At 34.6% G+C, this 14,317-nt stretch overlaps 1 protein-coding gene across 1 annotated transcript; it reads left to right on the top strand.

Annotated features, from left to right (window-relative positions):
• Positions 1–309: 309 nt before the first annotated feature.
• LOC104467179 (kinesin-like protein KIF15) lies at positions 310–13,269 on the top strand (the record flags this gene model as incomplete). The annotated part of the gene is made up of 18 exons (XM_010080853.1): positions 310–417; positions 1,181–1,286; positions 1,808–1,973; positions 3,310–3,460; positions 4,470–4,555; positions 4,993–5,068; positions 5,339–5,425; positions 6,364–6,468; positions 7,329–7,451; positions 8,805–8,951; positions 9,907–10,011; positions 10,297–10,461; positions 10,867–10,973; positions 11,266–11,338; positions 11,715–11,752; positions 12,251–12,416; positions 12,840–12,971; positions 13,186–13,269. Coding segments are annotated over 18 exons (2,025 nt in total), but the record flags the coding sequence as incomplete, so codon positions are not given.
• Positions 13,270–14,317: the final 1,048 nt, after the last annotated feature.

Below are 14,317 nucleotides of genomic sequence, written 5' to 3'. Positions count from 1 at the left end.
CTCTAACATTCTGTGATTCTGTGAAAGTCTTATTTCTCCAAGATAAATATGTGTCTGAAAACTAAGTGTGAGTCGGATTCAGTCCTTGTATTCCCTGACGGTTTTTCTTGTGTTCTGCTGTTTAGTTAGCAATAGGAGAAATCTGCTACTTAAGATACCAGCGTATTTTTGAATGTTCTGTTTTCTGTTGGTTCAGGTCATAAAAAAAGTAGTTGACGTTTTTATATTTAATATGCACAGACTGCCATATGGCATGTGAGAATAACTGGAGGATGGGTGTTCTAATTTTGAGTGTCTGTTGTGTCACAGGAGCAACTGAGCACAATGCAGACAAAGCTGGATGAAGAGGAAAGCAAGAACATAAAACTCCAGCAGCATATTAATAAACTGGAACATCATTCTGCACAAATCCAGGAGGTGAGAAAACAATATAATACAGGGCTATATGTGAGTGTGTATATATATGACCAGGTGATATCTACCACACTCATACTACTGTGTTGTCTTGTGACATCTGCAGTGTTACTTCATTTTGACTTTTGAGAAATTTACATAGTATCATAGCTCAGGGCTATGCAGGAAGACTTTACTTAACATAACACTGCAGGGTTTGGGGCTTTTTGTTTTTGTTTTGAATATTGATTCTAAGCCTGCTTGATCTTAAATACAAACAGATATTCAACATGTCATTGCTTCACTATGGCCACCTTCATGATTTCTGGAAAACAGCAATAGTCACAAGAAAACTTTAAACTTTGGAATGCTGGAAATACTACTTGCCTCAGTTGGAACTGAACAAAAATGTCCTCAATGTATAAAATATTTGCAAGTCTTCTTTAATCACTAGGTTTGATTTAACATGGAAAAGGAAGTAAGGCCTTGTTTTCTTCCCAGATCAGTCTCCTTTCTGATAGCTCTGAAGTAGATCTCAGCTCCTAAGGTGTGGGTTGCTTTTAAATTAACTTTTTAGATATGGCAACATATTCAGTTATATTGTTTTTTTTTTTTCTTGGACTTCTATGGATTTCAGATTCACCAAACATCAAATATAAAGAAAAATGCATCTTGTGTTTCTAATCAGCTGATGAAATGTGCTAATACATTATTATTGCTACAGCTCTGTGAACTTAGCCACTCCTACATTTCTTTCCATTTAAAAAAACTTACTTCTCTTCTCAAGCTTCTTTCATCTGAAAGGAATGGCTGGAGTAAAGAGCGCCAGGAGCTCCTTGAACAGATAAAACTGCTTGAAAAGCAACTTCAAGACAGTCAAAGCAAGGCTGATAGTAAGTCTATGTAACACTGAAATTCCATATGAAGTTTTGAGGTGTCTTAATGTTTTGAATCAACAATAGCACATGCTGAGTAACTGTTTGGCTTGAAGATGTTAGTCATACTGGTTTGATTTTTTTTTTTAAGGAAAAAAAAATCTCTAATACTTGGAGTAGCTTTTCTTTGCACAGTATACAACATTGAAAATTGTTCTGTGTTCACTATGAATATGAAGGGAGTACAGGATACAGTATTTTATAAAGCAAATATTAACTAAAAGTAAAGGGATAATCTTACATTGGTCTATGGAAATGCAGTGATATCGTCAAGAATGTTTTTGATTCTGCCTGTACTCTTTAGTTCTTAAAGTCAATGTTTCATTGACCTTTTCCATTTACAAATCCTTATTGTGTGTGACCTTCAAGGTTAATTCCAAAGTTTGGTGACACTTTCCCTGGATGTTCTGTAGTGTTATGTCTCCTATATCTAGCAGTTTTCCAAATAACACGTAAAATATTTGTTTGGTTTTTGACAGTATTAAAAAGTGAAGTCTATGATTTACGCATTGTCCTGCAGTCTGCAGACAAGGAGCTGTCTGCTGTAAAATTGGAATATAGTGCTTTTAGGGAAAAGCAAGAGAAAGAAATGAGTCAGCTTTCTGATAGACATATGGATGTGCAGTTCCAGCTGGACAGTGTCAGGTATGTTGGCAGTTTAGTAAAATGCCTTAACCTCCCATCTGGATGCATCTAGTGATTTAGTTCTTTTCTGCATGTGAACTTGGACTTCACATCTCTTATTTAAAGTTGTTAATTTGTGTTTATGTCCTTTGCTTCCCCCCCCCCACCCCAATTCTTTCTATGCTTATTTCAGAGCCATGAGGAGGAACACAGTGAAATTAGCAGAAAGAAAAGAAAATGTGGCTTTCTTAATTTTGGTTTCCTATAGCATTTTCCCATGAAGTATGATATACCTATAAGCTTATTGATGTCCAGAAGTTAAGTAGCTGAAGAGGCATACTTTGTTTGGGTTTTTCTTTCCAATTTAGTCTTAAAAATTAACTGTTAGTTCTCAGTCCAGGCACATGAAGCAGGTGACATAATGATGCTGCTCTCAAAATACAAGCAGAAAGAAACCATAAAAATAAACTGAAGCTTGGCTACTGAAGCCTGAAATGCTCCCTATGTTGTCTGCAATAATTGGCATTATTATTGTGAGATGAAAATCAGTGAGATTTTTAGCCATTAGTGCAGCCTAGCTATTGTTGGGTTTTGGTTTTGTGGGTTTTTTTTCCTGGAAAGCTTAACTATGTTATTGCATTACAGCAGGTCATGGCTTAGCTGAAGTCATTTCGTCACTTCCTGAGTGATGTGTTGTGAGACTGGGAACCTGGAACTGAAACTAAATGTTGTGGTTTTGTTGATGCCTTCTGTGTTAGCAGGAGTACTGACTTTTTGGAGGGTGTTCTTTCTATAGTCTCTCCACTAATAAAATGATTTATAACACTTGTCTAGCAGCTCTTTTACCCCTCTTTGCTTTTCACTTTCGTGAAAGATCAAATTAAATAAGTTTTTGGGGTAACAATTTAGAGGGAAATAACCTGGACTTGCCCAGAATAAAGATTTTTATATGGGATAAATAACCCAGATATCAACTAAGCATATGTAAGTACTAAGGATCACTCTATCAGTCTTTTGTCCAACAACTGGCTAAAAAAAAAAAAATTTAAAAAGTGGGTGGACGCCATTATCAAGACACAGTGACTGAAATTTCTGTAGAATTTTCTAAGAAGTAAATTGTTTGTAGGGATCAGAGTCCTTTGACTTCTCTGCCAATGCCACTTAAATTTCTTGTACCCTTCATAAACTTGAGGTTTCTGAGTTTAAAAAAGTCAGCATTTATGTTGGTCACTTCCTTCTAAAATAACTGTACTCTGCGTATTATCTGAAGATTATGAAATACAATTGATTGGAGTATTTTTATAATGCACTAAACCCTTATCTTAATATTGTGGGTGGGTTTGGTTTTTTTATACAGGCTAGAACATGAAAAGATTCTTGAAGAAAAAGCAAGCCTGCAGGATGACTATGACAATTTACAGGAAGTAGCAAAGTTTGAGACAGATCAACTGAAACAACAACTTGAGGACAGAAAACAAGAAGCAGAAGCAATGAAAACTGAGCTTTGTGTAAGACAGTCAAGGCTTTTAAAGGACTTTATTATACCGTTATTCACGTAGTCACATTGTCTAACTCCTGTTACTGTATCATTGATAATAGATTCCACAGTAATAATGGGTTTCCTGGTGATCTCATCTGGAAGACGTACCCAGAATCTCTCTTAAAACTTAGTGCAGGATTTTTGCGATCACAGGCTACAAGAAATCTCCAATAGCATGATGAAGTAGCAGATTTTTTTGGCTGAAGACGTTGTTCTGGAAATGTTGAGGGAGATGGGTTAATTAGCAAAGGAATAAGAAATTTCTTTGGAAAAGAATCCTGACATTGAAGTGTTGGTGACCTTTCATCTCAGTGCTAGCTAGCACTAGCTGACTTAGTCTATCTTTAGAAAAGAGTTTCCTAAGAATTTTCATAGTGAATGTAATCTTGTTAAAATTATCTATGCCTTTGTGGTGGATCACTGTCCTGCAGTTTAGTTGATGTTGTCCTTGAAAGCTTGTCAGACTGCAGTGACTGCAAAACAGCAGTAAGGTTGCTCAAGGGCTTTTGCAAATTATTTTGCCTGCTTTACTGCAGTGTACCACTACTGCCTGCTCAGCAAGTTTGCTGTAAGTTTTCCTCTTTAGTGTTTAAAGCCATACTGACAGATTGAAAAATATTTTTTTAAATACCTTATAGTCAAATAGCTTGAAGTGCTGTCTGGAATTTGAAAAATCCCCATAAATTAACCTACAGTTCAAAATTGTAATTTCTCTCTTTAAAGCCTTTGATATTGAGGAACATCATAGCTATACGAAATCCTTATCAATGGCAGGTGAGAAGAGCTGTTTGCTTAATATAAATAAGAGTTTACTTTTGAACTTGTCTAGGACAAAGCTAAATCTTTCCCTCTAAGGTTTTCTGGGTTGGTTTTTCAGTCATCTTAGGAGTTTGTTTAGATTTTTTTATTTTGGTTTAAATTAGTCTAAAGACGTTATAATATAACTTGTTACAACAGCATATATTTTCATATTCTAGAACCTCCTGAAACTCCTGAAAACAGAAAAAGAACATAATGAAAAACTAACATTACAATTGCAGGAAGACAAAGAAAACAATTCGAAGTAAGTTTTAATTAGTGGTGGGGTTTGTTTTCATCTGACTTCATTGGTTTTGTCCTGTGCTAGGTTTTGTATTCAAATGGGGATCCTATTTGTAGAGTTGTTTTTCCCCAGGTGGGTGGAGATAATTACATAATGGGCTTTTTTATTTGATCCAACTTAGACATTAACATGAAGTGTTGTTCTTTAATTAACATGACCAATGTAATTTCATTACACATATAGTTCTTCATGTCAAAGATGAAGTTCCACTACTGGTAGCAGTGTATGGCTAGTAACCAAACTATTAGTCTTTTATATACCACTGAGAAGGTGATAGTTAAAGAACTCTTAAAAAAAATTAAGTGCAAATAAGAATAAATTTGTATGACTTAATTCTTGTTAAAGCTCTCCTATGTTCTGATTATATTTCTTCACTAGAAATATGTTCTCTTCTCCAGAGAGCTCTTGAAAGTGCTTGAGAAAGCACAGGTGAAGAAACCATCCTCGGAAATGGTGACACGATGTGAGCCACAGGTACAACAGCAGAACTGAATGACTAAATCGTGTGTTCATGGATTTCCTTGTGCCTTACTAGCAATCTTTTTGTGAACTGGCTGTTCTCCAGATTGCCAGCAATATAAATATAGAGTTCTCAAGTTTCAGATTTTTTTTGTTAAGCTACTACTTAGTTTTTCTGGTAAGATAAACAACTTCATTCCTTCCATATTTTTTTCCATAGCTTTGTGCTTTACAAAACATACTTCAGAAGTAATTAAGTCTCTCCTTCACAATTATTTCTTCTAGGAAGCAAAACTGCAGAAATTGGAACAGGAGTTGGCTGCTGCTGAAGAGCTTATTGTTTCTTTGAAGAAGACAAATGATGCAGATAAGGTTTGGGCTTATTTCTGTTACTGATACCCAGTTTTGCAGGTAACTATGTTCTTGCAGTAGAGTTGGAAGCCTAGAGCCTTTCTGTGCTTAATAATTCTGTGATTCTAGGCAATCCTGGCAGCATGTCTAGGTAAAATAAATCCTACCTTTTACTGGCATGGAGTTTGCAGGATAGTAGGAAACTGGTATGCATTCAGAGAAAACACAACGTAACTGAAGGTTAAATAAACAAAAATCAAGGTAAATCTCCCTACTGGACAAACCATTCAATGCATAAATGATGCATGATTCCCCTGATGATCAATAGGGCTTCCAGTCAGTGTCATGTCGTAATGGGCTAATAGAGAAGGTAAGAAAGTTAATGTGAGAATGTGACTGTGGGTATCTTTATTGATAAAACCAAGGCACTTCTACATGAAAAGACTGTTCAGGTGTTATGAAAGCTTCAGTAGCGAAAGTTCCCATAGCACAAGTGTTTATGCTGTATGTAAAACAGGCATAAGAAATCACATAGTGTTTATTATCCAGCATGATGCATTGATAAGTCTTGCTTTTTCCAGGCTAAAACCAAAAATTGGACATGTACAAGGTTAGAATAATCTGGTATGGTCAGTGCAGTGGTGTTTCTTGAACATGCCCTTTTCCATTACAAACAAATGCAACCTTAAACTATAGTACTCTGTTCTCCTATTAGAAAGATGTTACAGCCTGAGACTAAATCAGAGGGCTAGTCTTGTAACGAACACGGGTTATTTAATTTTTTATTTAAGCGCTTAGAACAAAAGCTAATGATTTAATAAATTCCCTATTCCTTTACTTGTGTTTGAGGCCTCATTTTCAAATAGCTGTTCGAAATTTGGGATTGACAAACTGTACACCAAAGAAAGTCCAGTAATAAAATATATAATGCATCAGGATTAACTTTTTTTATGTTGCAGGAAGTTGTAACTGACTTGATGAGACAGATCCAGGAGCTGAGGTCTTCAGTAAATCATAAAACTGAGTCCATAGATGGGCTGACAAGAGAGCTCAAGGATATAAATGTATGTTCTGTCATTTTGAAGGACATGGTATAGTTTTTCAGAAATGGAAAGCAATGACATGTCTTATCATGGGTCTCAGAGTGTAACTTGCTGTAGCGTTTTAGAAGGAAACTTCTTTGTTTTGACATGTTGAAATCTTCAGAACATTTTATGCCTAAGGCTGTCTTGAAAACTGAACTCTTTCCACGTGGTGGGTAAAGAGCAGTGTCTCTAAAGGGAGTTATTCACATCCTGTAAACTACATTCAGCTGACAGTCACATTTAGATTTTCTCAGAAATTGGCAATTTAAGATCTGAACAATTGAAGCTGAATTGTAAATTCATTTTTGAGGGAGTGATTTTTTTTTCTTGCTGTTATTACTGTGTTCTACATCTGAAAAAATACATATAAAGAACTAAAACTATGTATTTGAATAACTATGAATATGATGCATCCTCTTTATTAAAATAGATCTGGTTTGCAAACTGATAGAGCAACCCATAGAATGCTTTAGATACTGTGTATGTATGAACTATGAATTCAAAAGGTTCTACAGACAAAATATTGACGAGACAGATTTCTACATATGGTTATCAATTTTTTTCAATAATGGTTTTAGTGGTTAATATGTGGTGGCTAATACATATTAAACTACTAATCTTTTTCCATTGTTCTGACAAGTCATTTCTAATAATATAGTTTGTACAATTTAGCAAGTATCATATCCTTCTGGTTTTAGTCATTGACACTGAGATTTTAAACATTTGTAGTTGTTATCATAAGATTTGTGATATACATTTGTTTGTATTATGTTTACCAACTTTCTTTGATAGCATGTTTTCCTAAAATGTTCTAAAATTCAATTTAATTCTTTTTGTAGTGCAAGTATAATCATGTTCTGGCTGCAAAAGAAGAAAGCAAAGGAATCATAGAGGATCAGGAAAAGAAGATTGAAGAACTGAGGGAAGCCTTGGAGAGAAGACAAATAGCTGATAACATTGAGGTAAGATCATTAATGTTGGTATATTATGATTATTAGTTCAACAGACCAATTGGATGTGGTTTTGCTTAAAATGCTTGTGTAAAACTTAACCTCATCTTTAGTTCAAACTAAAGCTAGTTAAGCTGTTCTTAAAGGAATTTTTCATGAGACACCTGACAAATTCTGTTAAATTATCACATCACTTGACATAAATATTTTATAAGCTACTTCATAAAAACCTATGCTAAAAGCCTGGTTTAATTTTGCTAAGGCCACTAAGGAGTCGTCAGCTGAATTTAATGGCAATATTAGATGATGCAGCTGAGAAATTAAAATGGGTAGAAGAATGTGTTATGTTTAATATTATCTCTTCCCCCACTGCTACTATATTCAGCAACATCTTTTCTTTACTCATAATTTTAACTAAAAGCTCCACCTGCTGGAAACAGGTTTAGGATGCATGGTTGATTCAACTACAGTTTTGCTTTTTAAATTCTTTGTCTTTCCTGTTACTGCTCTCACCGTTATTTTGGTGAACATGCCCATCAGTCAAAACCAGCAGCCTCTCCTTACAAGTAATTTCTAAGAGATCATCTTTCATATTAAATTTGCTTAGCTCGATCATATAGCACCGAGAAAGTCTTCCAAAGTAGTGTTTGCTTCTCAAAAGAAATTCTTAAACAGATTTCCACTATGTTTGATAAACAGACTATCTTCATTAATAATCATATCTAAATTTGACATTCTGGAATCCTAAACTGTGTTGGCTGTCAAATGGATCACTCTCTGGTTTTGGGGTTGGTTTGGTTTTTTTTAACAATTTCCTTTATGCTTTCTTACTGGACAAGAAGAACTAATCCAAGGTGGCATTTAAAATATTAAGTACTGTTTTTCCTTTGCAGTTAAAACACTTCGTGTAGGTATTGATGCGCTATCAGATGGGGTGGGAATCTAGATCCTAGAATAAATCCAGAGGTACCTACAGAATAGTAGTGCACTGTAGACACTAATTCATCGATTAACATCTATACATTCTTTTCTGTTGTCTTATTCAAAGAATTGTATCTCTTTTTAAGTATACGTAATGCTTTAAATCAGTGGCTGATTCCAAATATCTCCCACAAGTATCTAACTATACTCTAGGAAAGTTCTAATTTTTGTTCTGCAACCAGGACAGCGGATATAGAAAAAGTGCTAAAATAAGAAATTTATAGGTGAATGCGTGCTGCAATTCATGATGAAAAAGTGGAGGGAAAATGGAGATGCTTGTAGCTATTAGCAGTCTTAGCAACAATGACAAAACATCTTGAAACAACTGCTTTAGAGTAATAACTTTAACATTTCTTTTTTTACTCATCCAATGACTTAAAATAGAGAGACCTTCTGTGTGAAGAGTTGCATCATACGACTGATCAGCTGATAAGACTGACAGAGGCCTCTAAAAAACATGATTCATTGCTTCAGTGTGCACAGGAAGACATAAAAAAGAAAGAAGCTCTAATCCAGGAACTCAGGGAACAGGTAAAACACAGAATTTTTTCTGATAATTAGCTCCTTGTCAGGGAGGTGTGGTTAATTGTAGTTTCTGGAAAAGGTTTTACTTGTAAGTTTAGAGCATCTTGTACTCAGTATTCTTAGGGAAGAGCAATGCTCCTTTCTGTAAAAGCAAAGTAGTAGTTCCAAAGCTTCTGAACAAAGGCTAGATAACTTGTAAATACTTTGGAAATGGTGTCTAGAGATAACAAAAACTTTTACTCTGAAAGCAGAGTAAAATTATCAATACCTAGAATAACAAAGCAACCTGAGGTTATAAGCAGAGGAAAAAATAATCCCCCAGGTTATACTGCTTAACACTTATCCACAAATTATCATTATATAATGGAGAAAATTCTTGAGCTCTTGTTGCAGACCAAATAGTGATGTTAAGCCTTTGTCCAAATTTTAGCTCTAGTTGTCACAACTGTCGTAGTGCTAAGTGTAATACACTTGTATTGGTAAAAAGTCTAATAAGGATAAGTTATTTTGGAAACAAGAGTCCTTTTGTCATGTTAGCGTATTTTTCTTTGAGGAAACTGATTAAATACCAGTAAAATCTTTCTATGAAATCATGTTTTGACCAGTAATGTTTGCCAACAAAGTTCATAATACTTTTTTTGTGCTAGAAAGTCCTTTGAAAGGTAGGCTGTGTTAGCAAGGCAAAAAAATTAAATACCAAGAACAAGAAAAAAATTCAGATTAAGTGTGCAGTATACAGTATATAGTGTATGTATGCTTTCAAAAAATCCTTGTTACATGTAACTATTGAATGACTATTAGTTACAAGGTAAATGTAGAAAACAATTATGAAAGTGAAGTCTAAGGTAAATAAAATAACTTGTGGTGTACTTTAGCTTGCTCAAAATAGAGATCTGGTTGCTGTTTTCTTTATTTTGTGTGTATTATGAGCTAATTTAATTCTAATTGGGGTTTCTAATAGCTGGGCAAAATGACAGAAGAACTGGAGAAGAGGAAGAATGAATATGAACTAAAAATGAAGCAAATAGATTGCTTTGTGGACGCATCTTCTGTAACATTTCCCCAGGTATGGTATTTGAGATAAATATTTTCATTGTAATGACTGTTCAAACTCCTTGAAAAGGACTAATAAATTTTACAGCACAGCTTCAGGCTGGGACCAGAAATTACAATGTATCGAGAATGTTCAAATTCAATTCGCATTGTTTGTAACTTAAATGTATTATTGATGATTTGTCTGCCAGGAATTTATTGACATGTCTCCAATTAAGTATTAAAACATCTAACCAATGTATAGAGGAAACAGTTCATTACTAATAGTTTGTGGGTTTTGTTTCTTTTAACTTGGCAGTGTCCAAAAACTCCCCCTAATTTTGATGTGAATTTGGCAAAGCTCTTGGAAACTCATGAGCAAGAAATAGCGGATCGGAGGGCTTCTGCAATAAATCTAGAGCACCTTGTACATGAACTGAATGAAGAACGAAGAGCTAAAAATGAAGAAATTCTAAGGCTAAAGGTACTATGATTTGTAAGGTTAAAATAAGACAGAATACAGAGTTCAGATTTTTAATGAGCTCTGCTTAGTAGCCTGTCCATTAAAGCAGGAAGGCAGTTCTCGGTCTTCCCTTTACCTCGGCTGGTAACAAATGGTGACAACTTGCTTGAGATGTCCATATATCTAGTTTTCCCAAGGACTGAGTTGCTTCCTGTGCATGAATATTAAATTAAAACGTCATTTTTGCTGATGAAACTGTTCTGACTTACTCTGGAAGGGTGATGCAGATCTTTGACAGAGAACAGTGCTTGTTCTCTGAGGAATAGTTTTGTCTTCTATTTGACTCAAAAACACGTTGAATTGGAAATGAACACAGGAATTGCCATTTGGTCTTCAAATAAAATGTTTCTAATTTCACTTGCTTAGGAACAATTAAAGGAGCTGGAGGACTTGCGTCTGGAAATGCAAATATTGGTGGAGAACAACAGGAATTTACAGAGCCTTGTAGAAGCTCAGAAACTAAGCAAGAGCAGGTAAAGTAAAATAAACAAAAACCTTTCTTAACTTGAAGCAATTAAGATAAAGTTACTAAATTTTTAATTGTTTTCATTAAAATAGTTTCTCTGTACTCTAACAAAGAAAAATGTGATATTCTAGGAATATAGACGTTTAAACCCTTTCAGAGTTGTTTCGTGATGTTCAGTACTCTGGGTATGAACATGTGTCAGGACAATTGCACACATTTGCTGGTTTAATCTGGGCAAGATGTTGTTTTTACAACTGCTTTACTGTGTGAGAAACTTGCCTCATTCTTGGATTTCCTAGTGATCAGAAACATCCTGATGTTCAGTACCTCAAAGAAAAAGAGGAGGAGATTGCTGAAGAACGACTGGCCAAGGTACATTACCCTTTTCATGTAGCAGTCAGTTGCTACTTCCCTGCTATGAGGTATTAAAATGTTTTCTTCTTTTTCATGGCAGTGAAGCAAACACTGATTTCTAGTGAATTCTAACAGATGCAGAGCCTGATACTGATCTCTTAAGGTTTCTGTCTTGGCTGTGGGTCATTTGTGCTGGCATGAAATTGGAAATGCATCCATATAGCAAAGAGATGAACTTATAGTGAATGTTAGAGGTGTGAATTACTGGTAATTTTGGTAAGATCCAGAATCAGATACTTAGCATCAGTTAAGTGACAAATAAATTTGTGTGTATATATTTATATGTATGTATGCTAAACGTTACGACTGTTACTAATAATCTGAACTCTTACAGAATAAAGCAATGGAGGAGATGCTGAAAATCAAAGCAGAGTAAGTTTAATACTATTCATTTAACTGGAGACTTGTATTAAATATACCTTTTTATATTCATGAGTTTAAGCAAGAGAAGTTCAAGATCTGAAACTATAAAAGATGTTATTTGGAAATGTTTACACTTCTGCAAGGCACATTGAGTTCTTCCTCTTTCTCATCAGTAGGTGGTAGTAGTACCTATTACTACATTTTCTAAAAGGGTAGCATTATATCAGGAAAATACTCTGAAATAGGTGGAACCACAGAAAAACTTAAATTGTAAGGGACACATTGAATCATTTAAAATTATCTGGTTTGAATTCTTTTACATACTGTAGAGCTGTGAAGCAGAATGACATTTTTCCTTCTCTTAGCAATGCGTTCTAGGGAAAATATGTTGTCTCAAAAGGCTACTTTTAAAGGAGCCTGCCTCCATTTCCAAGGCTGACTTAGTAATTCAGTTGTATGCCATTTATGGTGGTTTTTTAATATTTTATGATTCTTTTGTATTGGCAGATTAGAAAAGACCAAAAATACCCTCAAAATCAAAGAGGATATTTGTCTTGAAATTACTCTGGAGATGGAACGAACAAGAGCTTTGGAGCTGAAAGCATTTAATGAAAAAGAAGAAATAAGATCAAAACTGGAGGAAACGTATGAAGAGAGAGACAGAATTGGAAAGGTCACATATGTAGATTTTTTGTTTTGTTGTCTTTAGAATCTCATTCAGTAGAGGTAGAGCTGTTGCTAGTTGGACAATATTCTGAATTCCTTAGGTATGAAACACTGCCTCTGAAAATGTTTTGCCTTGCAGTTTAGTTATATTCTTAGCACTGTTTCCTGTACTCGAGGAACTCTGGGTACAGACATCTCTGTTGCAATTCACAATACAAATCAAACGGTGCTTTTTTTTGCCCTTTAGAGGGACCTAATGTAGTACCTAAGGAGATGTAAGATAATATGTATTTCCTGAATGAACCAACTCTTGCATCATATGTGACAAACTTACATGTTAGTATGTGAATAGTTCTAAAGAAGGTATTTCTTCTGAAAAGAGAAGGAGGGGCTATGGTTAAGAGGTACAAAATGTATTTATTCATTACAGGAAATGGACTTGCTGAGGAAGCAAGTTGACTCTCTTGCAGAGGAGAATGGGAAATTACTCGGTCATCAAAATCTAAACCAGAAGATTCAGTACCTTGTGAAACTGAAGAAAGATCATGCTAAACTTACGGAGGTGAGTTGCAGGGTCAAGTACAGATGAAGTAATGGCCTGACATAGAACAGAGCTAGGCTTTCAGGATGGAAACTGTCTCAGACAAGAATCACCTTGTTTCCTTTCCTTGAGTACATAGTGTACAGAACACTTGAACAAGTGTAGCTATCATTTAGAAATATGAAAGGAGTATAATTTTCTTAATACCCCTGTTTGTTTTTTTGTTATTTTACAGGAGACAGAAAAACTACGCATTGAAAATGCTTTTTTGAAAGAATCAAGAAGATGTGACATGTGTAGACATTATGATCAGCTATAAAGACACAAACAGAACTGCAGAGCCATATTTTTAATGTGTACAAAGCAAGCAAAAGCCAACTGTCAAACTTAACTTTTGCTGGGGTTCCAGAATAATCAACTATTTTAGTTCCTGTAATTTTGCTGGTAATAACTTTTAGTGAAAAATTTTACTCCAGCTAAGTGGGCAGCTTTCAATGACATATTAATGCCTTCATATAATTTTTCAAAAACTGATTTTGTATAGGTGCTGGAAGATACTTCCTTGAAACTTTGGTACCTTGCCAAGGAAAAGCTTTTTTACTGGGAACACACCTGGATTTTTGTTTCCTTTTGTGCTTTTATTCAGGTCCCTACCTCTTCTGAAACGCTACATTTTCCACCAGAGCTGAATATTTTAAAAGCACAATTTATTTGTAATTTTATTTTTTAGCGAAACATAGGATTACTCGGTTGCTTAAAAATAATTTTAATGTTGAAGTTTTTTTTAATAAAGCACAAATGTGAATTTAGTAATGGACTTGTAAATAGTGCTATAAGTATCTCTTAGCTTTACATTCTTTTCTTTGTCTATTTGAAAAAATGCTTTTTAATATTATTTCCCCCGTATAAACTTACAGCAGACTTCAACTAATTAGCATGGTAGGAAATTCTTTCAAAGTATTTTGCAACCATTTTCATATCAAACAAAAGTTTGGAAATGTTAAGAAACAAAACCTGACAATATGCAGAATGTGTTAGGAGTATAGCATAAGTTCATTTAATCACACTTAAAAGTTTTGGTTATTAGTAATCTTATAGTGGAACAAAAAACATTGATTTATGTACTAAACACCTGTGTGTTTAGCTTTTTTTACTGTCAGTAATATAATATAATATAATAATATTCTTTTTTTATCTACTTGGTACAATACTACCTTTGCCCACAACGTGAAAGAGAATGAAGATTAAGAGGTGTGAGGAGTAAAGGGTGGAACACCTAGTGACTTTCTTGGGAAGAATTATTTCCCTTAGCTTTATCTATGCATTTTAAAGCTGCTTAAGCCTGCAGCTTTGATTCCACTTTAACT

The sequence above is a fragment of the Pterocles gutturalis genome, unplaced genomic scaffold (genome assembly GCF_000699245.1).
Source record: "Pterocles gutturalis isolate BGI_N339 unplaced genomic scaffold, ASM69924v1 scaffold44454, whole genome shotgun sequence".
NCBI lineage: Eukaryota > Metazoa > Chordata > Aves > Pterocliformes > Pteroclidae > Pterocles > Pterocles gutturalis.
The sequence above is the reverse complement of the archived record's forward strand: the minus strand, read 5'-3'. Positions and strand labels throughout refer to the sequence as shown.